Raw genomic sequence first — 25,217 nt, forward strand, 5'->3', positions numbered from 1 at the left:
CTGAAGCATTCGGAGACTGAAGGATTAGTTCAGGGCCAGCTTGAGATACAAGTTTAAAAATTGAGTCATATGAAGTACAAAAGCAACTGTAGCTGGCCAATTAATCAGTACTTACATTGGGTCAGAGTTGATCACTCCCTTTACTTAAAATTAAGTTTCAGTACCATCAACACTACGTATTTCAAAGATTAAATGAGTTTACTATGGGTGCCTGACACTTTTGTGGACGTTCAATAAATGTGAGTTGAAGCAGAATACCACCCATGGATAAAAACTTCACAGAGACAACAGTGGTTGAAATATCGTAGGCTGGCCAAAATTTCAAAGCCGAGAAAGCTGTCCTTAGAAAAGGAAAGCTTAGGGTAACTGTTTCAGCAATAGTTTCATTTTTTAAAGTGGCTACATGCTGAATACAACCGAGAAAACGACACATAAACACTGATCAGGAAGAGGAGACTAATCTAAAGGAATTCGAACAAGTCTGGCCAGGAAAGAAGTTTGCTGTTACTGAAATGTTTTGGTCTTAGCCACTGGCAGGATTGATTGATTGTAGTTAGCAAGCATTTTCTGTGTAGTCTGTGTAAACATCTGTTTCTGTACAACTGTTGCTCAATTCTATTTTCCTTTCAAATTACCATCTTTGAAGCACAAAAGAAAATTCATCCAAAGGACCAAACAAATTACCCTAGCGGCTTCAAAGCCTTTAAAGGAGAATCCGAACTTAAAGAGGGTCCTTTACTCCCCTGCCCATTATCTCCAGCATGGGTTCAAACTACACTCTTCGGTTTGGCCCAAGTCCCTCCCTTTACCCTGTCATCTAATGAATATGCAAATTAAACATAATTGGCAGCCAATGGCGTGGGTTCTGGTCACATGGTGCTGATGGTAGGTGAGCAGACCGAACTTGTGTCAGTGAACAGAGAGGGCTCTCAGTCTGGGGCGAGCGCTCTAGTGAGCGTGGACGGATGCTTCGGCAGTAGTCCTGGGCAGCAGCAGCAGCGGCGGGCAGTAGTGGTGGCAGAAGAGGGGAAGAGAGACGGCCCTGAGACCCACATATACTCACACTTTCAAGTTCCCTTGGAGGGAGAGGAGTTGGGGCTGCAGAAAGGGGAGGCCAGGAGCGGTCCCATCTATCCTATCCTGTTTCCCCCTTTTCCTCTTGCTCCCTGTCTCTGCTAGAGTTCAGGATTTGGGTAGCCATACGTGGCATTGAGGGAAAAGGGTCTGGGAGAGTGGGGAGCAGAACCAGAGGTGTAGTGGAAGATGCCCATCCTGCTGTTCCTCATAGATACGTCCGCCTCCATGAACCAGCGCACTGACCTGGGCACCTCCTATTTGGACATTGCCAAAGGCGCTGTGGAGTTATTCTTGAAGGTAAAAGGAAGGGAGAGGAGAGTGGGGTTCGCTCCTGCGGGATGGGGGGTGTTGGACTGAGGTGCTTCTGTAACGTTTGTATCGCTTCCCCTCGTTTCCTATGCGACCCCTCCGTCATCCCTCGCCCCGCAGCTGCGCTCCCGGGACCCAGCAAGCCGCGGAGACAGGTACATGCTGGTCACCTACGATGAGCCTCCGTACTGCATCAAGGTAAACAGGCCAGCGGGGGAAGCGGGGAGCGGGAAGAGCGTGGGCGTCCGCCTGCCTGGGCTACTGATCCCTTTCGTCTCCACCCGTGGCGGTACTGCGTCGCCCTGCAGGACCGGCTGGAGTGAGGGGCGCCGAAGGCCAGGAGGAGCGGGGCAATCAGCGGCCGCCGGGGTTCTCAGGGAGGGGTCCAGGGATGGGCAGCCCGGGTAGAGAAGGCGCAGGAGGGCCGAGCTTGCAGTGCGGTGGCTGCAATTGCCTTGGAAGATGGCGGACATTTTGCTTTTGTATGAGGCAGCCGGAGGCAGGGTGAGGGCGCTGCTGAGATGGAAAGGAGGGAGGGAGGGGAGGAGGCAGAGGAAGGAGGGCTCAAGGCCCTTGGTGAGGCTTCGGGCCCCTTCGCCTGGGACTCCGCCCTGATGTGCTCCTAGCCCAGCGCGGGCTTTCCTGGCCCCTGGGCTCCTCCTCTGGTCCCTCCTTCCATCCCTCGGCCCGCCCCACCAGGGCTTCCTCTTCGTCCCCCCGCCCCCTGCTCCTGTCCGCTTCTCCTTCACCGCATCTTCCCCTCCTCTTCCTGCCAAGTGCGGGGGCCGCACTAACGCGGGCCTCCCAGAGCAGCTCATTTGCATTCAAGGCCCTGGACCCCGCCCCTCCCTCGCCCCCGCCCCTCCCTCGCCCCCGCCCCCATCCCTGTCCCTCCCGCGCCCCCACCCGCTCAGAAATGGTTAGCCTGTGCTGCTCACAGCTCCCAGACCCCGCATGCTCCTTTCTGCTGTGTGCCCAGTCAGGTTGAGCCCAGTTCTCAGTTACCTTAGCGACTATTGCTGTTTCATTGGAAATTCCTGCGAAGCAACCACGGAGTGTGTGTTGTCGGGGTGAGGTGGGAGGGGGTGCCCGGGTAGAACCTTCATAGGGAACTGGTTTAACAGGGGCCAGAGCTTTATAGGGAGCTGACCTTCCTATTTGCATCCAAAATTAGGTTTGTATTTAGCTACATAGGGATTTTCCAAGGGGACAACTGGACTCAGCACTGGTCAGATTCAATGATTTGATTCTCAGGGTCTTATCCTTAGCCTTTGTGGAGTAGTTATTTGTGTTCCTATGGTGAAGAGATAAAGAACTGGTTTGCCTGCAGTGGCTAGATAAGAGGAATTCAAACTGTTAAATCATCCTGCATAAGGATCATGCTTGTTTGTTACTGTTATCCTTGATGTCTTTCACTAGTGTGTCACCTTTCCGTTTTCCCCTACCCCCAGCACACACACACACACACACACACACACACACACACACACACAAGCACACGTCTAACGCATCTTAGTAAATTTACAGGAAGTTCAGTCTGGATGTGTTGTAAGCCTTGGTTTAGTGAGTTGTTTTAATGAAAGGTACCTCTCAAAGTAAATTGGCCAAGGAATGTTCTTTCGGACAAAGTGAAAGCGAAGAAATTGATTTGGTAACTCTTGGCTTTGACCAAAGGTTTAATTTGTAGGTTTTCCCCAACACTATTCTGGTTTCGCTGGTTGGTTGTCAATTTTTATTTATCTCCCCCCAAAAATTTTGAGCTAGTAGACATCTTACAAAATGTCATGTTTTTAGAGATGTTGGTTTCCCAGGGCAGCCAGGGCTAACATATTGAGAACCTAGGGCTGGAGTCCTAAACTTCAGCAATGTAGCACTTAAAAATATGAAGACTTGCAAACATTCTGTCCTCACCATTGAAAAATAAAAGAAGATTCGGAGTCCGAATGATTTACATCCTTTGACTACCACTACTAACAACAGTAAGAGCCTACCGTATGTATTGTGGCTATTGGAGGGGATAAGCTACAAAAACAGTGTTCTTATATATCGTTTTCTTTAAAAGGGCAGCTTACTGAGCATTTTGCAAGGACTGATAATAGTTATTGGAATTACATTATAGCCTGTCATGGCATTGCATGCCTTTAATCCCCAGGACTCATAAGGCAGAGTAAAACGGATCTTTATGAGGTTGAGGCCAGCCTGGTCTACACAGCAAGTTCCAGGGTTCTATAGGAAGACTCTTTCTCAAAAAAGAAAGAAAGAAAAAAAAAAGAATTATGTGACAATATTTACAGAATCCATTCCCTTAGAAAAAATAAGATGTCTTGCCCTACTTTAACAATCATTATTACATCTTTAAGTCTAGCACTGGAATTCTGTGGCTCATACTACCTTTTTCAGTGGTAGGGATAAAACTCAGGCCCTCCTGCATGCTAGGCAACTGTTTTGCCACTGAGCCACATTCCCAGCCAGTGTGCTTATTTATACTGTGTTTTTGCCTCTTTTTTTATTCAGCAAATTATCCTGAGTTGCCACATACTTTTTAGTGGCTGTGTATCTTAGCCACATGATTAAGAAGCTTTCAATATTTGTAGGGAATAGAAGAAAATGTTCCATATTATATTTAGTGAAAATTTCATTTTTTTCTCCTGCCACGTTACATTCTCCTCTTAAATAGGAAGCATTCTTCCTTTGATTTCTTTCCCCATGTAGATCAAGTGTGAGAAGATACTTTGAATACAGTTTAATTATTACTTTTTATAATTATAATTATTGTTTATTTTATGTGCATTGGTGTTTTGCCTGCTTGTATGTCTGTGTGAGAGTGTCAGATTTCCTGCAACTGGAGTTAGACAGGTGTGAGCTGCCGTGTGGGTGCTAGGAATTGAACTCGCATCCTCTGGAAGAGCAGCCAGTGTTCTTAACTGCTGAACCATCTCTCTTGCCCCTCTATGTTTAACTATTTATCACTTACTCTTTATGCTTTCCCAAACCTTTTCAGGTTCTTCATTTTACTTAGGTGAAAGGAAAGGTTAAGCATCAAATAATATGCTTATCCTTCACCAACATTACTATTGACAGGCCATTATTTAGGGAAGAGTTTTCTGAATTTTTTACTTTGCATTTACCTTTTGCCTTGTTCAACTCTCTCTGCCTGTGATCACTTCATTCTTTTGCTTTTTAGGTTGCAGCTTGCTTAGAAATTTAGAAATTTTAGGCCATCTGGTGATACTTTTCTCAAAATTGAGTATAGATTTTCACTTGCTAGTAGCTGGGAGCTCTGTAGGACTGTTTTCTGTCATACATGCTACCAAACAGGTCTTTCTTTGATTGTCAGCAGGCACTTTAGTTCCTGCGTAACTTCACTCTCCATTAGGGGCCCAAGATCCTCCAAGCAATGTGATGGTTTGGTAGTGTTTTATTGGTAGCAAATATCTCTGCAGAATAAATAAAGTAAGTGTCATTTTCACTTTCTCTGAGGCTGCAGAAGCTTTGTAACATTTGCTTCTAAGATATGGATTATATCCAGCTCCAAATGCTTCCAAATGAATTTTATTTTGCTAGTGGGTCCTCTTCTGTTGCAGCTGTAATAGGCATGAGTGGTGCATTTTCGTAGATTTCTTAACAGGCATGCAACTCTTCCCAGTATATCCACTTACAAGCTTTGACAATAAATCTTGTGAGAAGTTACTAGAGCAGGAATTTTCACTAATGTATGCTGTTGAGTATGTAAATACAGTTTTTACCAAACACTTAATAACTTTGTACTGCATACCTCTTGGCACACAGTTGTCTACTCTTTTAATAGTAGTCATACTTATTCTTTGCTGTGTGCTGTGTGTGGATGGAATAAAACTTCACTTGGGGTGATGCAAACATTGTGGGTTAAATCTCTGTTAGTGTTGCTTTGTAAACGTTTCACACATCATGTTACAAGTCTTAACACTATAAGTATATAGTACTTATACACGTTCATTGTACATAGCTAGGATAGCACTGTTCAGTATTTTATAATACACTATATATAATATACAGTGTATCCTTGGAAGATGAATATAGTGCAGGGCTTTAAAAATGTTGTGTGAGAGGTTTTGTGGCAGTAATTATAGTTCTTAATAGTCTTGGCTGAGATTCTGCTGTCTTGTATTGTTTAGTTATGAATCATAATTTCCTTTTATTCTGTGATAGGGAGAGGCTGGCTTGTCACAAAAAAGTAAGCCATTAACCTGGGTTCTCTCCTAGTATAAGTATTAAAATGATTTTATATTAGGAGCCACCTTATAAAATTTATTTTTATTTAAAGGAGATTATTTTTAACATAACACAGAATCATCTTTCCAGAAATAGTTGAAGCACATGTCTAAATAGTAATGAGAATTATGTTATAATAAGATATACACCCTAAGCTAGTAATTTGAAAAAGTGAGTTCTCTTTTTTTTTTTTGTTGTTGTTGTGATTGATTTTTTTTGTGACAGGGTTTCTCTGTGTTGCCTTGGCTGTCCTGGACTCAGATTGTAGACCTGGCTAACCTCAAACTCAGCGATCCGCGAGCCTCTGCCTCCCTGAGTGCTGGGTCACATACATGTGCTACTGCCACAGGCTGAGCAGTTCTCATGGATGTTGCTTTTTCACATTGTGTAGTTACTTTTGCTTACTGGTACTGGTGTCTGCATGCCTTTGTCAGTATGAGCTAGAAGGAGGAAGAATTCTGGCTTACAGACCAAGGAAGTAAAAAAAAAAATGATCCATGTAACATTTATTAGGATTTTAATTAAGATATTAAAGGAGCACCCTTTTTTTTCCTTTTCCTTTTTTTTTTTTTTTTTTTAAGTTTTTCCAGTGTAGCCCTGGCTGCCCTGGAACTCCCAGACTCTAGATCAGGCTATTCTCGAACTCATAAAAGATCCACCTGCCTCTGCCTCCTGAGTGCTGAGATAAAAGGCATTCGCCACCACCACCTGGGTAAAGGAACAACTTTGTGGCAGTGGAAGAAGGGGACTCGAGACAGGGTTTCTCACTCACTTTGAAGATTAGGCTGACCTCAAACTCACATCGACCCACCTGCCTCTGTCTTCCAGAATGCTGGAATTAAAGGTGTGTGCTACCACACCCTCTTAAGGGAGGAATTTTTAATGGAGTCCTCCATTATGGTTGAGAATCTGTAGAAATGCTTTAGGGTGAAATAGTTACATGACCCGTGAGAATAAGGTTCCTTTTTTTGTTTTTTCCATGACAGGGTTTCTCTGTGTAGCCTTAGTTGTCCTGGACTCACTTTGTAGACCAGGCTGACCCTGAACTCACAGAGATCCGCCTGCCTCTACTTACCGGAATGCCGAGATTATAGACATGCATCACTGCACCTGGCTTCCCCCCACCCCTCCAGGGTTCTTTTAAAAGTAAAAATCCAAAACTGCTCAAAAGTAGCACTTTCAGTTTGATGATTAATTATTTCCCCCATGATTTTGCCACCCCAACAAAGTCTCTATATTGCCTTGGTTATACTGAAACTTCATGTAGACCAGTCTGGCTTCAAAATCAAAGAGTTCATCCTCCCTCTGGCTCCTAAATTCTGAGGTTACTGGTGTACACCACTATGTCTAGCCTGATTTTGGCTTTCTTTCTCACTTTCCCTCCTTACTAGCCATTATGAAGCATTTGAAAGTAGTTATTATAAATTAACAAAAAAGAAAATTCATTCTAGAAGACTACATCTCTGGCAAAGGTATAATTTTCTAAGTGCAATGTTCAGACTAGAGAACAGTGATAAAATTGTAGAAATCTATCTACTTTGTATCCCAGACCTCTTACATCCATTCATTCTTTAAGTTTTCCCATTTGTCACTTCTCATCTGGGCTACTGTTACAGCTGACATTCAGTTGCTAACAGGTCTTGCCCTCCAGCCATTCTTTCCCTTCATGGTTAACAGTTTGTTAGTCTTTTAAATAAAATGAAATAGTCATTTTATTTTTTCTGTGAAAAATTCATCAGGCCACTCGATAAGGTGGCTTATGCTTGTAATCCCGGCCTGGCCTGCATATCCATATCTTGTCTCCAGAATAAAACCATGCCCAGAATGGTGGCATACTCCTGTGATTCCAGCACTTGGAAGGTTGAGGCAGGATGATTGCCGTGAGTTCTCAGCTATCCTGGGTTACATAGTGAATTCAAAGATAGCCTGAGCTAAAGAGTGAGATATTGTCTCCCAAAAAGTGGATAAATTAAGAGAAAAAAATCTGTCAGGATTTTCCATTAGAGGTTAGAATAAAGCCCAAACAAACACCTTGGCCTAAACACTAGTCATGGCCTTTATCTGGATCTGTGTTACCTTTCCAACAGTGTCTCCCCACTTTCTTCTTTTTGCATGAACCTGGGCTCTAATCAACACAAGTGAAACCCTCATCTCCAAACTCATTATACTTCTAACTTCTGTGTCATTGTATATGTTGTTCTCTGTAGTTTGGACATATTTCAACTAATTCTGTTTCATTTGACTAGGATATCACTAGATACCCAGACAGACCTTGAATTTGTAGCAGTCCTCCAGCCTCAACCTCCAGAGTGCTGAGATTACAAACTTGTGCCATCATGCTGGGCTTTGTTTCATTGCTCTATCCTCCTGCTTTAGCCTCCCGGGTGCTAGAATTAAAGGCATTCATGCTGCTGAGTCCATTCAACTTCCACCCTTCATTGTACATTCTCCAAAGTGATCTGGCTCCTGTTCCTTACTTCCACTCCAAGCAGTGTAGCAAGTCCCCTTTTGATTGTCTAATACTGTTCCCTTAATACTGTCCCCATAGCCCCACCTCTGCATTGAGCACTTTATTACTGTATGTGTGTTGATATGGTATTGAATCCATGGCCTCATACATGTTGGGCAAGAGTTTTACTCCTGAGATATAGCCATAGCACCTAGCATGTTAAATATAGTAGTCCTCATCTTGACCTCCCTCGTCTGAGCATTTGAACATAAGAATATTTGTACGTCTAGTACTAGAGAGTGTCTAGATCTTTGTAGGTACTCAACAGGAAAAAAAATATTTCTGGCAATATGTACACTAGAAAACTACCCATTATTCCCAGCAACAGCCCCGTTTTCAAGATTTTTTTTCCAGATGGTAATCACCATTAACAATTCTAATTTTCCTTCATCTGCCTGCAGTCCTTTTGCATGGAAGTGCAACTTTGATCATTGCTGTGATGTGATCAAAATGTTGCTTCCCAGGGTGGTCTGACAGTGCCTCCCTCCATCTGCAGTCTACACATGCATTTATATTTATCAAACAGCCTCTGTGCACTAGGCTTTGTTATGAGGACCTAGGGTAATACCAAGAAACAAACACCCAGCTCAAGGGGAAAACAGGAATAATAGAATAGTAGACTCAACCCAAAGGATTGGAGGGGAAGGCGTGACAGTACGTAAGATCTCTGAGAACTCAGGTTATCTCATTAGAACAGTGACTACTTCAGACAGAAAGCACAAGACTTTTGAAACAGACAAGCTACGGTTTGTATACTTTTGAGAAGGTTTCTGAGGTGGATTTGAAGAAAAATGGGGTAGGGTTTGTTGTCTGTGCCTGTTTGCATATTATTTCACAGCATTCGTTGAAGTGGGCCAGGGTGGAGAGGAAGTGGAAAGATGGTGGGGTAATGCTGAAGGTTTAGTTGAAGTTGCCTGTTTTTTAATTAATGCCAGCTCCTTGAAAAGTATTTCATCCCGGCACAGGGATTGGAGAGTAGAGGGCCAGGTGCAGGTAAGGAGAAGGCAAATATTTTCCTTTTCAGTTTGCCTTTGCTTCTGGAAGAGAATATGAACTGCTGAGAACACAGGGTTCTTAGTTTCACAGTGACCAAACAAGGCAGCTGTTCTGTCTTGGAGAGAAATGTGCTTTCTAGGGAAGGACCAGATTGAAGGGCCTTCTGTATGGGTGGGGGTGGGGTCTCAGTCAAGAAAACTTAACTCCTTTAATTCAGATCCTTAAGCCAGTCTCCTGTTACCTTAGAGAAAGAAAGAGTGTGCATGTGAGATCTAGTCCAACCTCACGCACAGATGTTGGCAGCCTGGGATACTTATCTCTTGAATACAGGGTTGCAAGTGATGATTGACTTTGCAGAGCTTCCTTCCTAGGAAAACCTTTTTAACCCATAGAGGTCAATCAGCCACACAGCTATTGTGTTTATTCTTGTTTCTGTTGGTAAATGGGTCTGGGTTTCCAGCTTGACCTGTTAAAAACACATCTCTACTCACCCCTTTTTCCTCAGAGCTCCCGGTCAGGTGTTGGCACTTCCCGTGCTGACTGAGGGTGTAGACAAGGCTGCAGCAGAGATAGCCAGGGGCCGACATGGTGGAGGTGTTTAGCATGTTTTTTTTCAAATATGTCAGCTAATCATACTTTTTACATTTATTTATATGTTATGTCTGTCCCATGTTCCTCTGCATGTGCCCCTCTGGTGCATGTATGGAGGTGGAAGAACATCAGTTCTCTCCTTCCATTAATTGGAACCAGGGATAAAACTTAGGTCATCTAGCTTGGGGCAGGCACCTTTTCCCACTGACCTATGTCAGTGGCTCTAAACTCAATATTGTTCTACTGTTTGGTACAGCATCCACAGCCACGAGTGATTATTGAACACTTCAAGAATGGATGCTTTTTAAGTGTGCTAAACAATGCAAAACATATTTTGGTTATATTATGTTAAATAAGTTGCATACTATTCCAGTTATTTTTTTTTTTTAGTGTGTGTGTCCTTACTATGTTTCCCAGGCTGGCCTAAAACTCCTGCAATGAAGTGATTTTCCTATTACTAAGTGCCTCTCTAGAGGCTGGGGCTACAGGCACATCCCACTCTTCCTAGATTTTACATGTTTTTAAAATATGGTTGCTTGAAAATATAAAATTACGTATATGCCTTGCATTGCAGTTCCCTGAGCAGTGTCACTCTGTCCTCTTCCTGAAGGTAGTTTCTGAGGTTCAGGCCCTGGCAATGGGTTCTGAGGGAGGCTCTTTTCTCTGGAGTTCTGTTGAAAATGAATGCAATCATAAAGGCCTCATTTATACAGGAAAGGTTATCTTACAGTTCAGAGCTGATGGCTAGATAACCCTCGGCCCTGGGGCAAAATACAAAAACTTATTCCTGGCTGACTGAAAGCTAGTTTGGTTGCTTAGGTTTTTGGATACAGTTGCTGACCCAACTGGTTGGGTTAGAATTTTTTTTCCCCTGGGCGGAAGTATAGCATAGTATATATGTGAATGAGTCTAACTGATAATTCAGGACTCCATTTACAACATGTTTTCATTGGTGGCACTGTATATGTCAAACTTTCAGTGTTAACTAATCTATTTACTGTGCTCATGATTGTCCAGTAACAATTTTCTTCAGGAAAAGCAAGATAAAGAACACATTTTCCAGCTCAGCATAGTGCAAATCTAAGAAACAAAACCGAGTTTGAATTATTGCTGTCACGGAAGTTCATTGTAATGCTCCTTGCACAGCCCTGTCTTATCATGGGAAGTCAGCAGAAGCCTTAAAGGGGAATGCTTATTGCGGGTGGTGGGGTGGTCCACCTGAAAGAAAAGCACCTAGGAGTCTTTTAATAAATTAATTAATCATTAATTAATTAATTCATAATACAATTTATTCACTTTGTATCCCTGCTGGAGCCCCCTCCCTTGTCTCCTCCCAGTCCCACCCACTCTCCCTCTTCTCCCCCTGTGCCCTTTCTGTAGTCCTCTGATAGGAGACGACCTCCTCCCCTTCCATCTCACCCTAGTTTATCAGGTCTCATCAAGACTGGCTGCATCATCTTCCTCCATGGCCTAGTAAGGCTGCACCCCCCCAGGGCTGCACCCCCCCAGGGGGAGGTGATCAAAGAGCCAGCCACTGCGTTCATATTAGAGACAGTCCCTGTTCCCCTTACTAGGGAACCCACTTGGAAACTGAGCAGCCTATGGGCTTCCTTTGAACAGGGGGTTTAGGTTCTCTCCATGCATGGCCCTTGGTTGGAGTATCGGTCTTTGCAGGGCCCCCCTGGGTCCAGGTTTTTTTGGCTTTGTTGGTCTCCTTGTGGGGTTCCTGCCCCCACCCCCAGGTCTTTCTATTGCTCTCTTTTTCTATAAGGTTTCTGGTACTGTGCCTAAAGTTTGGCTATGAGTCTCAGTATCTCCTTTGATACCCTGATGGGCACAGTGTTTCAGAGGTCTTCTGTGGAAGGCTCCTGTCCTGTTTCTTCTACTTCTATCCTGTTTGCCCTTCTGAATGAGGATTAAGCATCTTCCCTAGGTTCCTCCTTGTTTACCTTCTTTAGAACTATAGATTTTAGTATGTTTATATTATGTTATATGGCTAATAACCACTTATAAGTGAGTATATACCATGTGTGTCTTTCTGCTTCTGGGATACCTCACTCAGGATAATCTTTTTTAGTTTCCAACATTTGCCTGAAAATTTTATGATTCCCTTTTCCTTAATTTCACAGTAGTATTCCACTGTGTAAATGTACCACACTTTCTGTATCCATTCCTTGGTTGAGGGACATCTAGGTTGTTTCCAGATTCTGCCTATTACAAATAAAGCTGCTATGAAGATAGCTGAGCAAATGTCCTTATTGAATGGTGGGGCATCTTTTGGGTATATGCTCAGGAGTGGCAAGCAGGATTTTGAGGAAGCACTATTCCTAATCTTCTGAGAAAGCACCAGATTGATTTCCAAAGTGGTTGTACAAGGTTATATTCCCACCTGCAATGGAAGAGGGTTGCCCTTTCTCCACATCCTTTCCAGCATGTGTTGTCTCTTGAGTTTTTTATCTTAGCCATTCTGATGGGTATAAGTTGAAATCTCAGGGTTGTTTTAATTTGCATTTCCCTATTTACTAAAACACAAGCATTTCTTTAAGTGTTTCTCTTGTCATTCGATATTCCTATGATGAGAATTCTCTGTTTAGCTCTGTACCCCATTTTTAATTGGATTACTGTACCTAGAATTCTTATTTCTGGGGGATTCAACTTTTTAGTGGGGTTTCCAGGGACATCTGATCGCATTGTTATAAAGGCTTCAGTTTAAAGAATAAATGTGTAATTATAAGGATGCAAGTACAGATAAACCTCTTAATAACATGCAAAAGATGTGGGAGGGGCTAGAGTGTAACTCAGTGGTAGAATAATTATTTAGAGTATGTGAGGCCCCAGCAGTATAAACCTTTTTAAAGACATAGGTCATTTTATAGCCATGTTTTGGATTCTCCTAAAAATCCAGTCTCATGGTCAAATGTGTTGTTTAAACCTTATCATATGCCATACATTTCAGATACGAATTGACTTCTGTCTGTGTCTTTGTACAAATGAACAGTCAAATGCTTGCTTTCTAATAATAGCAGCTGACAATTATTGAGCAATGCTTATATACAGGGCAGTTTGCCAGTAAACATAAGGTGTTTATTTAGTTTATCTCCCCAGTTAGCCTATGTCATAGGTATTATCAACACTTAATAGATAAGTCAGAGACATTTATCTGGGGCCCAGGGAGGTTAAGAAACAGCCGATAGCAACATGCTTCTGTTCCACAGTCTTCTAATTCGATGGTGCATAGTAACTTAGCAGTCTCCCAGAGAAGGAAAATTAGTACAGCAAATGTTATTTTTATTATTTAGCTGTGTATTTCTAGGTGAATATCACTGTACATTTCTGTCTTTGATATCTCACAGTTGAACCCCTGTTTAGCACAGATGTGGAGTTATTCAAGTGCTGAGTGGATGGAATTTGAGATAGTGTATATTATGTATATTCTATCCAGTGGGGAGGCTGAGTAGGCCCTGAATGAGGGTGAGGCATGGGAGGAGAAGGGGGAGGAAGGGCCTGCTTGGGAGGGGATGAGGGACAGTTATACAGCTGGGATACAGAGTAACCCAGGGTAGTTCTTGGTTACTCAGTGATGACTAGAAATTACTGTTTCTTTGCTTTACCAATCACATGATAAATGTTTCTACTGTGAAGAAAAGCATTTAGTGCCTTCCACAGAAGCCGTTTGGTGTCTTCTAATCTGCAACCTGTAGTTGAAGCAGGTTTTTAAAAACTAATAATTAATTAATTAATTAATTAATTAAACCACTTTACAGACTGCTCCCAGTCCCCCCTCCTCTCCTCCCAGTTCCCCACTCACACCCCCTCCCTTCATCCCTTCTCCTTTTCAGGGAAGAGGAAGTCCGAAAGGCACCCCTCCCCCCCCACCCTCACACCTCAAGTCACAGCTGGACTAAGCTCATCCTCTCCCACTGCCAGACAAGGCAGCCTAGTTAGGGAAAAGGGATCTAGAGGCAGGCAGCATAGTCAGAAACAGCCCCTACTCCCATTGTTAGAGGATCCACATGATGAACACTCTGCACATCTGCTACATATGTGTAAGGGTACAGGTCCAGCACATTCATTGAAGGAGTTTTTAAAAGCTCTAGGTGCATGACACTGTGTATCACTCTGTGCTTTTCCTGCTGGTATTGTTTTTTAATATTAATACTATTGATTTAACTTTTAGTTAAAACAGTGGTTATTACTAAACTAGCTGTATACCCAAAGCACTACACAGAGACTAGGATGTGTTTAGTTAACCTAGAGCACAATGCTGGGCAACAGTTACTCCATCCTAAACTTCTAAGCCCGCATAGTTTACCATTCAGATTTCACCCATTATACTTGCTTTTAGTCATATCTTAGGTCCGGTTCATCTCTCCTCGTGATTCGAAGTCCTCTCCTGCTGATCTCTGCTCTCCGACTCCTCCTACTTCCTTCTCCTCCCCTCTGGACCAGGATGGCCTACCCTATTCTCTCCATTGCTTAACATTGTGGCTGGTTGCTCTATTGACAATGCAGAGAACAAATGGTAGCATGCTTTCACAAACTTGAGACAGGTGACACTTAGAATAAACAGCACAATGCAATGTCCGGATTGAAACCAGATAGTGGGGTAGAGAAATCAGCATTTGAATGAACAATGGGAAAATTGTATACATTCCAAAAGAACATTATACCAACATGGTATGGTCTTCCTTTCATCCGGATCTCCCATTCTCCTCAAACTGTGGAGAGAGAGTTCTCTCTTACCAACTTACATGGAATAGAGAGATGGATTTCTCTCTGGAAATACCTGGAGATGCTGGCAGAATGACCGACCACTGAGGTCTTGATTGGAGAAACATTACACAAAGAATTTGTGGTAATGTGCCATGTGCTCACAGAAAAAGTTGAGCTTTGTGTCTTAAATCATATTCTTCTGATTCTACAATTCATTAGTCCTTGCCATGCTCTAATTCAGTGGTTTGCAACCTGTGAGTCCCTACCCCTTTGGCATACCTCTATCTCCAAAAACACATTATGATTTGTAACAGTAGCAAAATTAGTTATGAAGTAGCAACGAAAACTGTTTTGTGGGTGGGGGTCACCACAACATGAAGAAGTGTATTAAAGACTCAAAGCATCAGAGAGGTTGAGCACCACTGCTATAGGCTATGACAGGCAATGTAGAACTGGCTTCATAAAGTTGTCCTCTGACCTGCACATCTGCACTGTGTCACGTGCCCCCCCCCCAATCCACACATGCACAATAATAACAAATACAAATTAAAAAAATAATTTCTTGGGATTTTACATTTCTTTCTTCTCCTTTCCCTTAGCTAAATTTGACAGTAACTGCTTCCCTCCAGAAACTTGGTACTTCCTTTATTCTGTTCCTCTGCTTTTCTGTCTTAACATCCTTGTCATATCTTTAAATTTTTCCTTTGATGAGTGCATCCTGCTCTCTTCATAGTTTTAGATATTTTGTCTGCGTGGATGCTTCCTTCTGTTTTTCACCCAGGTATCTCAGTTGACAATAGGATGTCCTCACTGGCTAGCTGTTCTACCAGTTCTAGTCACAGTTACAATATCCATGGATATAAAGCCTTCTGTAGTCCCATCGTATTTTTCAAGACAGGGTCTCTCTGTATAGCCTTGGCTGTCCTGGACTCACTTTGTAGACCATGCTGGCCTCGAACTCACAGAGAGTTTCGCCTGCCTCTGCCTCCCTGAGTGCTGGGATTATGGGTGTGTGCCAGTGTGCTTGGTTAGTTCCATCTTTTAATCACTTAGGATTGAAACCAAACCACGATACAGCTTTGATTATTTCTTTTTTTTTTTTTTTCTAAGCTGGCATCCCTTTGAAATGTCTCCTACCACCCCTACCTTCAACTCAGTTTTGTTTCCATAACCTCAATCCAAGCTCTCAATGTTTTCATGCTGTCAACCTTATACCAACCTTGTAATTGGTCTTACAGGGCTCTCCCATGTTTCTACTACTCTTCACTCAAACCAGCTGTTCACCTTCTTTAAAATTTCGTCTTATCACATTACCCTCCACATGAACTTCCAAAAAATTTTTTTTTAATGCCTATGGGGCCAAGTCTTACTCTTCTTACTTTTATTAAGCCTATGGCTCTCTGAGACCTGCTTCCTGTGTCTGTCTATAGTTTTATACCTCATTATTTGTGGCCTAACTCTTCAGCCAGACCTGTCTCTTATACCTGTTGAGTGATTCTCCACACAGTCCACCCCAAACTCAACCTTTAGGACCTCAGTTAACAAAGGAACCAAGAGTTCCACTGCCAGGCAAGCTGAAGGCCTGAGTTGGGGAAGGGGACAGGAAGGAAGTGAAATGAAAGTATCCCATTAAGGGTGTGACTTGACGGGGATGATGTGACAGAAGGTGCTTTTAAAGTATTTTTATAATGATGAGAGGCTGCCAAGGGAATGGAGGAGGTAACTGGAGTATGGCCTTTAATGGTTTATTAGCCTGAACCAGACCAAGGTGGTTTGATTTAAATTGGCCTGAAGTTGCCTAGAAGCTCATTTGTTTAGTGAGAAGTCCCAGTGTCTGCATTTCTGTCTCCATGGAACAAAGCCTGCAGAACTAGGCAATAGACTGTGGGATTCTTGAGACAGTAGCAAACATTTAATTCAACTATGGCATTGGAGAGCAAGGACTCCCTTCTGCTTTATTTCTTAAGCAAGAATGTCAGTGTTGCACAAGCAGATCTTTCATTTTCATGAAAATTTCCACAGCTATACAAACACTATAAATTTACTTTCACTTTTTTTTTTCTTGAGACAAGGTCTCTATGTAGTCCTGACTGTCCTGGAACTTGCTATGTAGACTAGGCTGGCCTGGAACTTTAACATCTATCTGCCTCTGCCTCCCAATTTCTAGGATTAAAGGTGCACACCACTATGCCCTATGTAAACTCCATTTCAAAGCTTTTAAGCAGTGTGTTAAAAGTAAATTCTAAAACTGGGTATAGTACATCCTGTCTGCAAAATGATGCTTTCCACTGCCATGGTTTCCTGCAGGTTGTGCCATTTCAGGATACCTAGATTTTTTAATATGAGTCTGCTACCAATTACACACATGACCCCTGGGCAAGTCACTTAATCTTTTATGGTGTCGGTTTCCTCATCTGTTAAATGAAAGGATCAGACTGGATTATTTCCATGGTTCCTTTCCCGAAAAGGGGGTGGGAGAAAAGTGTAGGCCTAAAAGGCAGGAAGTGGAATAATTGAGGATTAGAATTCAAGGTGATTTAAAACTTACTTGAAGTTTCAGAAAATAGCTGCTCCTTGGTGTGCTTTAATGTGCTCCCTGGCATGCTTGCTTAAGTTGTTAAGTGGCACCCCAATTTATATTGTTACTGGTTTGGGCTATAATGTTTGGATTTCACAAGACTCCTACCAGTGATTACTTCAGAATCCAGGTGGTAAAGGTCACATGAGCAGACTGGTTTTAGTTTTATGTGTGGATTTTCAACAATAAAAGAATGTCATTTTTATTTTGGTCAAATCAACTCAGAACTCTTTTGAGATGATTTTAAAAAAAAGAATCAGTCCACTGGGAAGAGAAAGTCATAACTGACCATGTTGTTATGAGCCACTGTTTTGTCATGTTTTCATTGCTTAGTCTTATTCATGACCAAGGAATTTGGTGTTTTTTCCCTAGGTCATTATTGTGGTTTTTTTTGTTGTTGTTGTTGTGTGTATGTGTGTTTGTTTGTTTGTTTGTTTTTTGTTTTTGCAACAAGGTTTCTCTGTATAACAGCCCTGGCTGTCCCAAAACTCTCTTTGTAAACCAGGCTGGCCTCGAACTCACAAGGATTTTTCTGCTTTTACCTGTGAGTGTTAAGATTAAAGGCATGAATTTTTATTGTGTATACGTGTGCATAAAAATGTCTCATTGAACTTAGATTAGGGCTCACATACTTGGATTCCTAGCAGTCAGGAAGCTAAGGCGTAAGGCTTCAGAGTTTCAAGCTAGCCTGGGCTGTATAGTGAGACTCCTTCTCAAAAAATAAGTCTCATATTAAAAGCCGATATTGAGCTGAGTGTGGTGGCAAACACCTTCAATCCCAGCCTGGTCAGGACAGCAAGGGCTATTACACAGAGAAACAACATAAAACAAAACAAAAATGCCAATATTGAAACAAAAGTGCAAAAGTGCATGTAATTGGCACATCAGCTTTTAAAATTATTTATTTATTTTTATTTGCATGTGTGTATATGTACATAAGCCCACAGAGGCCAAAGGGTGTTGGATTTCCCTAAAGTTGCAGTTACAAGTAGTTGCAAGCTACTTGGTATGGATGCTGGGAACCAAATTCAAGTCCTCCTGAAGAGCCATGTGTGTTCTTAACCATCAAACCATTTTTCCAGCCTCCAATATAGCTTTTTCTGTAAGATAACAGGTACTGTTGGAAGACTTAGTCTAGGGTCTTGAGCATGCTATCACTGAACTACTTCTCCAAAACTTCCCTCTGATTTGCTTTTTTTTTTTCTCTCTCTCTCAGTTCACTTAACACATGTAATCCTGTGAGTCTTTTACTTTTGGAAAACAATTCAACAGGCCATAAATTTCTCTAATAATATATTAGGGCAACCTTTTTTTTTTTTTTTCAAGACAGGTACTCCATGTAGCCTTGGCTCTCGTGGACTCTGTAGACCATGCTAACTTTGAACTCATAGCTATCTACCTGCCTCTGTCTCCTTGAGTGCTGGGATTACAGGGGTGCACCACCTAGCCCTGCTCAGGGAAACACTTTTTAACAAAGCATTTTGTTTTGTTTTGTTTTGTTTGTTTTGTTTTTTGTAGGAGATTACCTTGTTTGGTAGCATTTCCTGAAGCATGATGGGCGGCAGTAGTGGGAACCACAGAATGCTAGCATTCTGTGTCCTAGTGCAGAGAAGTCATCTAGTGAATTAGAATGGGCTTTGCATATTTTAGCAAGTTCTAGACACAAGGGCCCTCAAGAAGTATAAAATCAAAACAAGTGTGTTGTAAGAAAGAGCTATACTACACTGGTGTGGCGGCACACACCTTTAACCCCAGCACTTGGGAGGCAGAGGCAGGCTGATCATGGTGAGTTCAAAGCCAGCCTGGTCTACAAAGTGAGTCCAGGACAGCCAGGGATACACAAAGGGAAACTTTGTCATAAAAAAAAAAATGGGGGCAGTGGAGGAGAAAAGAAAAAGAAAGAGCTATACTAATCTAAGACTAAACAAATGCATCCTTTGAGCCTTCTAGACCTGTGTTAGTACCTTGACTCAAATGCAAAAGCACAAGACTACTTCTCTGTTTCTGTGAGTTTGACGTTAGCCTCTTCTACTTAGCAGGTTCCAGGCCAGCCAAGGCTATGTCTCAATAAAATAAAATAAGGAAAAAAGTGAAAATCTTTATAAAGAAAACCAAGTTAAAAGAAAAGAAAAGAAAGAAAACCAAGTTTAAAAGCTCAATGTTGAGGGAAATTATGTGTCATAGAAGGTGACAAAACATCATGTGAAAAGACAGTTCCTCTGTGCACAAAATAACAGTTTATTTCTTATAATGCTATGGCATCTTCCCAATGTGTACTTCCTTATAGTAACACCTATATTAATACCTCCATTCACAGTTGGATTAGATATGAACAGTTTGAATGGATATTTTAATGATTTTTGTCGGTTACAGTGTTCTATTATTGATACATCTCCTATGTATAGGTTGGAGTGCAGACCTGGGTGTGGTGGCTCATGTCTAAAAACTCAGCACTTCAGAAGTGGAGGTAGAACTTGTCAAGAGTTTAAGACCAGCCCAGTCTACATATTGAGTTCCAGGGCACTCTGGGCACCACAATGAAACTCTGCCTCCAATAAAAGCCAGCGATAGGACTGTAGAGATGGCTTAGCAATTTAAGAGCACTTTCGAGCTTGAAGAGGACTGTATTTCCATTCCCAGCACCCACATGGCAGCTCACAACCATTTGTAACTACAGCACTAGAAAATCCAATGCTCTCTTCTGGCATCCCTGGGCACCAGGTATGTATGTGGTACATAGACACACAAGCAGGCAAACATACACATAAAACAAATCAGTTTTAAAAACAAACAAACAAAAAAAAACAAATAACTTTGAAACCCCAAACAAACAAACAGACCAAAACAAGCCCCCAAAGTGGGGATGGGGTGAGTGAAGAATTGAATTGGATTTTTTTTATAAGAGAGGCTCTTTTTTAAATTTTAATTTACATTGGTATTCTGCTTCCATGTATGCCTGTCTGAGTGTGTCAGATCCACTAGAACTGCAGTTATAGACAATTGTAAACTTCCATGTGGGTCCTGGGATTTGAACCTAGGTCCTTTGGAAGAGCAGCCAGTGCTCTTAACCACTGATTCATTTCTTCAGCCTCTGGAATCCATTTTAATGGTGAGGAGAAAATTCTTTTTTTCCTGAGACAGGGTTCCTCTGTGTAGCCTTGGCTGTCTTGGACTCACTCTGTAGACCATACTGGCCTCAGACTCACAGAGATCCAACTGCTTCTACCTCCCAAGTGCTGGGATTAAAGGTGTGTGCTACCACCTCCCAGGAAGGAGAAGACTCTTGACACCGAAAGTTTTAAGTTGCATAAATATTTAGCATAAAGCAAGGACCAAGAGAAAAAGTCACTTGTCTTCTGAAGAGACAGAGTGATTGGAAAAGCTGGGCATCTTGTTTCTTATATTATTCCATCTTACCAGTTTACCCACACAGAAACAGTTCGTAATGACAAAGATGATACAATGTCAAATTGAAGACCAAAGTAAATTGGTTAAAAAAAATCCTATCAAAATGGATTTATTCCAATTGTCTGGGCTGCTGCAGAGCAAGCGTTCCCTAAACTTATGGAGAGCAGATGGAAAAAGGAAAATTGTTTATCTTTTCAACAAGAGAATTGATGGCTCTGCTATATTTAGACTCTTTGGCTTTAACTTGGGACATCTGGGAAAATGCTCAAATCCGTTAATCATCTAGTTTGTAACCATCTACAAAGAAGCTCAAAGTCTAGAATAGCCCTTTAGCATGGGCTTATGAAGAACAAATACTACCAGGCTGATTTCATTTCCTTTCATGCAAAACAAAATGTGCGTCGAGGAGGGAAAGCAACATGTATTGTCTCCCTGATAGCAAAAGCAGCCTATGTTATTCAGTGGCTGTAAAGGGCTTTCATCAGCTGGGATGGCTCGGTACTTTGCAATAGCTTAAACCATGCTAAAGAATTTCAGTAATCTATTTTTTTTTTCTGTTCACAAATACTCAGTTTACATATAGCATGTAAAGGACACTTCCCTACATGGACATTTAGGTGCAGCTGTCCTAAGTATCTTGATGCCTAACTTTGGGTGGGGATGCTAATGTTGTGTTTATTAAACTTATGAATTATGCTAAGGCAAGCGAGGTCACTAATATTTTGGAGAAGAAGCACAAATGACCTTTAGAGATAGAGCAGACGCTTTCAGAAAGGGCTGTAACACCACTCCCACATCTCTCCCCCTCAAAGCACAGTTTGATCTTCTGTCTCCTTTACCTGTTTATACTTCCTGGCAAGGTTTAATAGAGGGCAGAGTTCCTCTGTTAAAAAAATAAATAAATAAAAACCCCATATCAGAGAAGTGGTCTCTGGGAAGTGGGATGACATTCAGGATACTGAGATTGGTGAGTTTGGGGGCCTGCTAAATACTTCTCTTTTTCTTCCATTTGAAGCCAGTGGAGAAATAGACACGGAGTCCCTTTTGTTGTTTGTTTTTGAGACAAGGTCTGTCTAGCCTCCAACTCACTGTCCTCCTGCCTCAGCTTTTTCGAGTGCAGGGATTACAAGGCATCAGCTCTAACAGCCAGCTCGGGCTTCAAAGTAACACCTTTATTCCTGATGAAGGCCCAAGTACAAATCCAATCTAGATGTAAGCTCGTGAAGAGTTTTCAAATATTGCATACTGATACACCTCCCTTGTTATTCTGTTTAGGGACAGGTGCTACTTCATAAGCAGTATGGGTCAGAGATCAAAGCAGGCAGTTCAAAGGGGCCTTAGCAAGAGTTTGGGAAAGAGTCTGGCTGCTCGGTCCTACACCTGGCAGTTAAGTTAGAAGGTAGAGGTGGTGGTAGTACAAAGTGTACTTTTTAGGTTTTCCACCTCTGAGGAGACTGTCTCTATTGTGTTCTGGTATAACTGGGCAATAAGTGACTAGTGGCTGTCAGGCAGAACTGAGAACAGAACTGAGGTCACTGATATGCAGAACATTCTGTGTTTTTCTGTTGATAGGAAAAGATATTTTGAGATGGCTATGCAAATTTAAACGGCCTAAAGTAACATACTTTGTAAGGCAGTAGGTGTTCCTTCTGCAGGTCAGTTTTACTTGAATGATTATTATAAGATAGAATTATAGGTAAGAAAAGGTTTCTATAGGAACGATGGGAGATGAAAATTAGAAGTGATGTTAGTGTTTTTTGTTTGTTTCTTTGTTTTGTTTTTAATTTCTTTTCTCTTTTGAGACAGGATCTCCCTGTGTATTTCTGGCTGGTCTGCAACTCTGTGTGTAAACCTGGCTGTCTTCAAATTCACACTGATCTGCCTGTCTCATCCTCTCGAGTGCTGTGGTTACCCCCAAATCATGCCTGGCTTAGGGTTGGTTCTATAGCCCTTTCATTTCTTGGATGAAATAAGTCCCACACACTTTTTTCTGGAGTGTGCCAGGTTAGTCTGTGAGAGCCAGGACTAGACCAGGGTCTTATGCTTTTGAATGTCATCTGTGACACACCTTTACACCTTGACCTGTGAAGACAACAAATGCCTTATTTTTGACTTATCTCATCCCAGCTTACTTCTTTGCCCTAAACCTCCCTTCTCTAGATCTCCCAGGATAGGAGTATTGTCACCATCTTACCTTCTCCTTTTAGGCCTGTCCTTCATTACCAAGTCATAGCTTGTGCATTTCAAATGTTTTTCAATTTACTCTGCCTCTATTCTGTCCCTATTCTGGTCCCAATTGCTCCAAGCCTGGTTTGGTATACAGTTTCTTTGTGTGACTACCTATTTTTTTTCTTCCTCTGGTCTGCTGTGGTTTTTACTACCAGAATGATCATTCAGAGGCATTGTTTTATCTTGTTTTCCCTGGCACTGAAATTTCTAATGACTCCATTGTCTGCTCCCTAGAAGGCCAACCCTCATGCCTGACCTCCATGTCCTTAACAGATCATCAGTGACCAAAAGAAATAACACAGTGTCTGCCATACACAATTTAAAATACAGGAGTAGCAACAGTTTTAAAATGCCCTCTGTGAGGACATGACACATGCATTTAGTTCTAGCACTTGAGAGGCTGACACAGAAGGGACAGGAGTTTATATGGACTATACCGTACTACAGTACACTTGTGCTACTATGTTTTTAAAGATTTATTCTCTAATTTTGGATGTGTGTGACTATATGTTGGTATGTGTACTTGAGTACAGAGGTAGAGGAAGGAGTAGGATACTCTGGACCTGGAGGTGCAGGTGGTCGTGAGCCATCACCCAGCATTGGTGTTGGAATCCAGCTTGTATCCACCACAGAAGAGTATGTGGTCCTAACCACTGAGTCATTTCTCCAGCCCCGTATTAGTTTATTTTAACTGAACGTGTCTCAGAGAGCATCATTTCAATGTAATCAATATAAAACGAACTGTGAGATTTTATATTATTTGGGGGAGGAGTTGATATGGTCAAAACCTCATTTATAGAGCGAGGGAAGTAATTCTGTGGTAGAGTCCTTGCCTAGCATGTGAAGAGCCCTTGGTTTTCTCCACAGGACCACTAAGAAAATTCCTATATGTAGTCTATTATATCACATTTTCACTTCAACTATCCAGATTTCATGATTTCAGTAGTCACATGTTGCTCTACTTGCCATTACTGTCACGTTCATAAAAAGAACCAAATCTCACCTCTTCCTTGCTAGTTCCAAAAAAAAAAATTAAATAAATAAAAGAATGACAGTGTACCTATGTGGTTGGTCTATTCTAAGGCACTATGAAGTGTTAAAGTACTTTGTAAGCACAGTTCTGCAAGAATGTATGGAAGTTATTATCTCATAGGACAAATAGAATGTCTTGGAAATAATTTTTTTAAAGATTTATTTATTATTATTTATACAATATTCTGCCTGCATGTGTGCCTGCAGGCTAGAAGAGGGCACCAGATCTCATTATAAGTGGTTGTGAGCCACCATGTGGGTGCTGGGAATTGAACTCAGGACCTCTGGAAGAACAGCCAGTGCTTTAACCTCTAAGCCATCTCTCCAGCTCAGTGCAGGCTCTTTTGTTGTTGTTGTTATTGTTGTTTTTGATATAGCATCACACTATGTAGCCTAGCTTGGCTTTGACTTATAAGTGTGTGCCACCACCGCACCTGGATTAATTTCTTTCTTTCTTTCTTTTTCTTTTTTTTTTCTTTTTTTTGAGACAGGGTTTCTCTGTGTAGTTCTGGCCATACTGGAACTCTGTAGACCATGCTGGCTTCAAACTCAAGAGATTCACCTGCCTCTACCTCCCAAATGTTGGAATTAAAGGCTATTACAGTCCTGCTGGTTTTCTAAAGTTTTTGATTCTGTTTCCCAGTCCTTCTTCCTTATGGAAAATGGAAATAGGGTCATTTACTCCCTTTCTTTAAATAGGATCCAGGCTGCTATAAAAAACAAACAAACAAACAAACAAAAACAACAACAACAACAAAAAACATTGCTTTTTACACTTGGTGGTACTCAAGTATAGAATAAAATTAATTTTTTTCATGTTGTCCAATTCAATATAAAGGCTAAGAATTGACCTAAAAGCAGATGTTAGATATTTAGATGTTGAAACCATTTGTAAAATGCATTCAAGATATTTAGATGTTGAAAACATTTGTAAAATGCATTCAAGCCATGCTATTAAAAAAAAATTTAAGGAGTGAGTGTCCTGACAAATTGATGAGTAAGACTAGTAAAACCCAGAATGCATGCATTCTTTTAAATACCATTTTGTTTGGCTCTTTTTGAGACAAGGTTTTAGTCTGTAGATTAATCTAGTGCCTATTTTGCTCAGGCTGGCCTCAAGCTTTCTGCCTCAGTTTCCTGAGTGCTGGGTTACAGCTGGGCACTTCCATGCTCAGCTGCCCATTAGAAATTATTGATATTTATTGGCTTATTTATGTATTTATTATGTGCATGTGTTGGATTCGAGCTTGCCACAGAGCATGTATGGCAGTCAGAGGACGACTTTCTGGAGGCGTCTTCCTCCTTCCACTACATAGGTTTTAAGGATTGTACTCAGGTTGATTTATTTATCCAACAAATACATGTGTGTGCATCTATGTATATATGTGCTCATGTGTGCCATGACACACATATTCAGCTCAAAGGACAGCTTGTGGGAGTCAGTTCACTTTCTGCTATTATGGATCCTAGGGATTGAGCTCAAGTTGTCAGGCTTGATGGCAAACACTTTTTACTGTCTGAGCC

General features: G+C 41.7%; 1 protein-coding gene across 5 annotated transcripts in view; it reads left to right on the top strand.

Moving 5' to 3' along the window:
* The first annotated feature begins 869 nt into the window (after nucleotides 1-869).
* Sage1 (sarcoma antigen 1) overlaps nucleotides 870-25,217 on the top strand; it is a 60,361-nt gene continuing 36,013 nt past the window's right edge. For 2 of the 5 annotated variants that reach the window (XM_060375653.1, XM_060375654.1), the window contains exons 1-2: nucleotides 887-1,374; nucleotides 1,507-1,584. In XM_060375653.1, coding sequence (XP_060231636.1) covers nucleotides 1,264-1,374; nucleotides 1,507-1,584 — 189 coding nt within the window. In that variant the 5' untranslated portion in view covers nucleotides 887-1,263. Of the gene's footprint in view, nucleotides 1,375-1,506; nucleotides 1,585-25,217 lie in introns of all 5 variants that reach the window. The other 3 variants (XM_060375651.1, XM_060375652.1, XR_009588529.1) reach the window with 2 other exon arrangements.

This window comes from Meriones unguiculatus, chromosome X (genome assembly GCF_030254825.1).
Source record: "Meriones unguiculatus strain TT.TT164.6M chromosome X, Bangor_MerUng_6.1, whole genome shotgun sequence".
In the NCBI taxonomy this organism is placed as follows: domain Eukaryota; kingdom Metazoa; phylum Chordata; class Mammalia; order Rodentia; family Muridae; genus Meriones; species Meriones unguiculatus.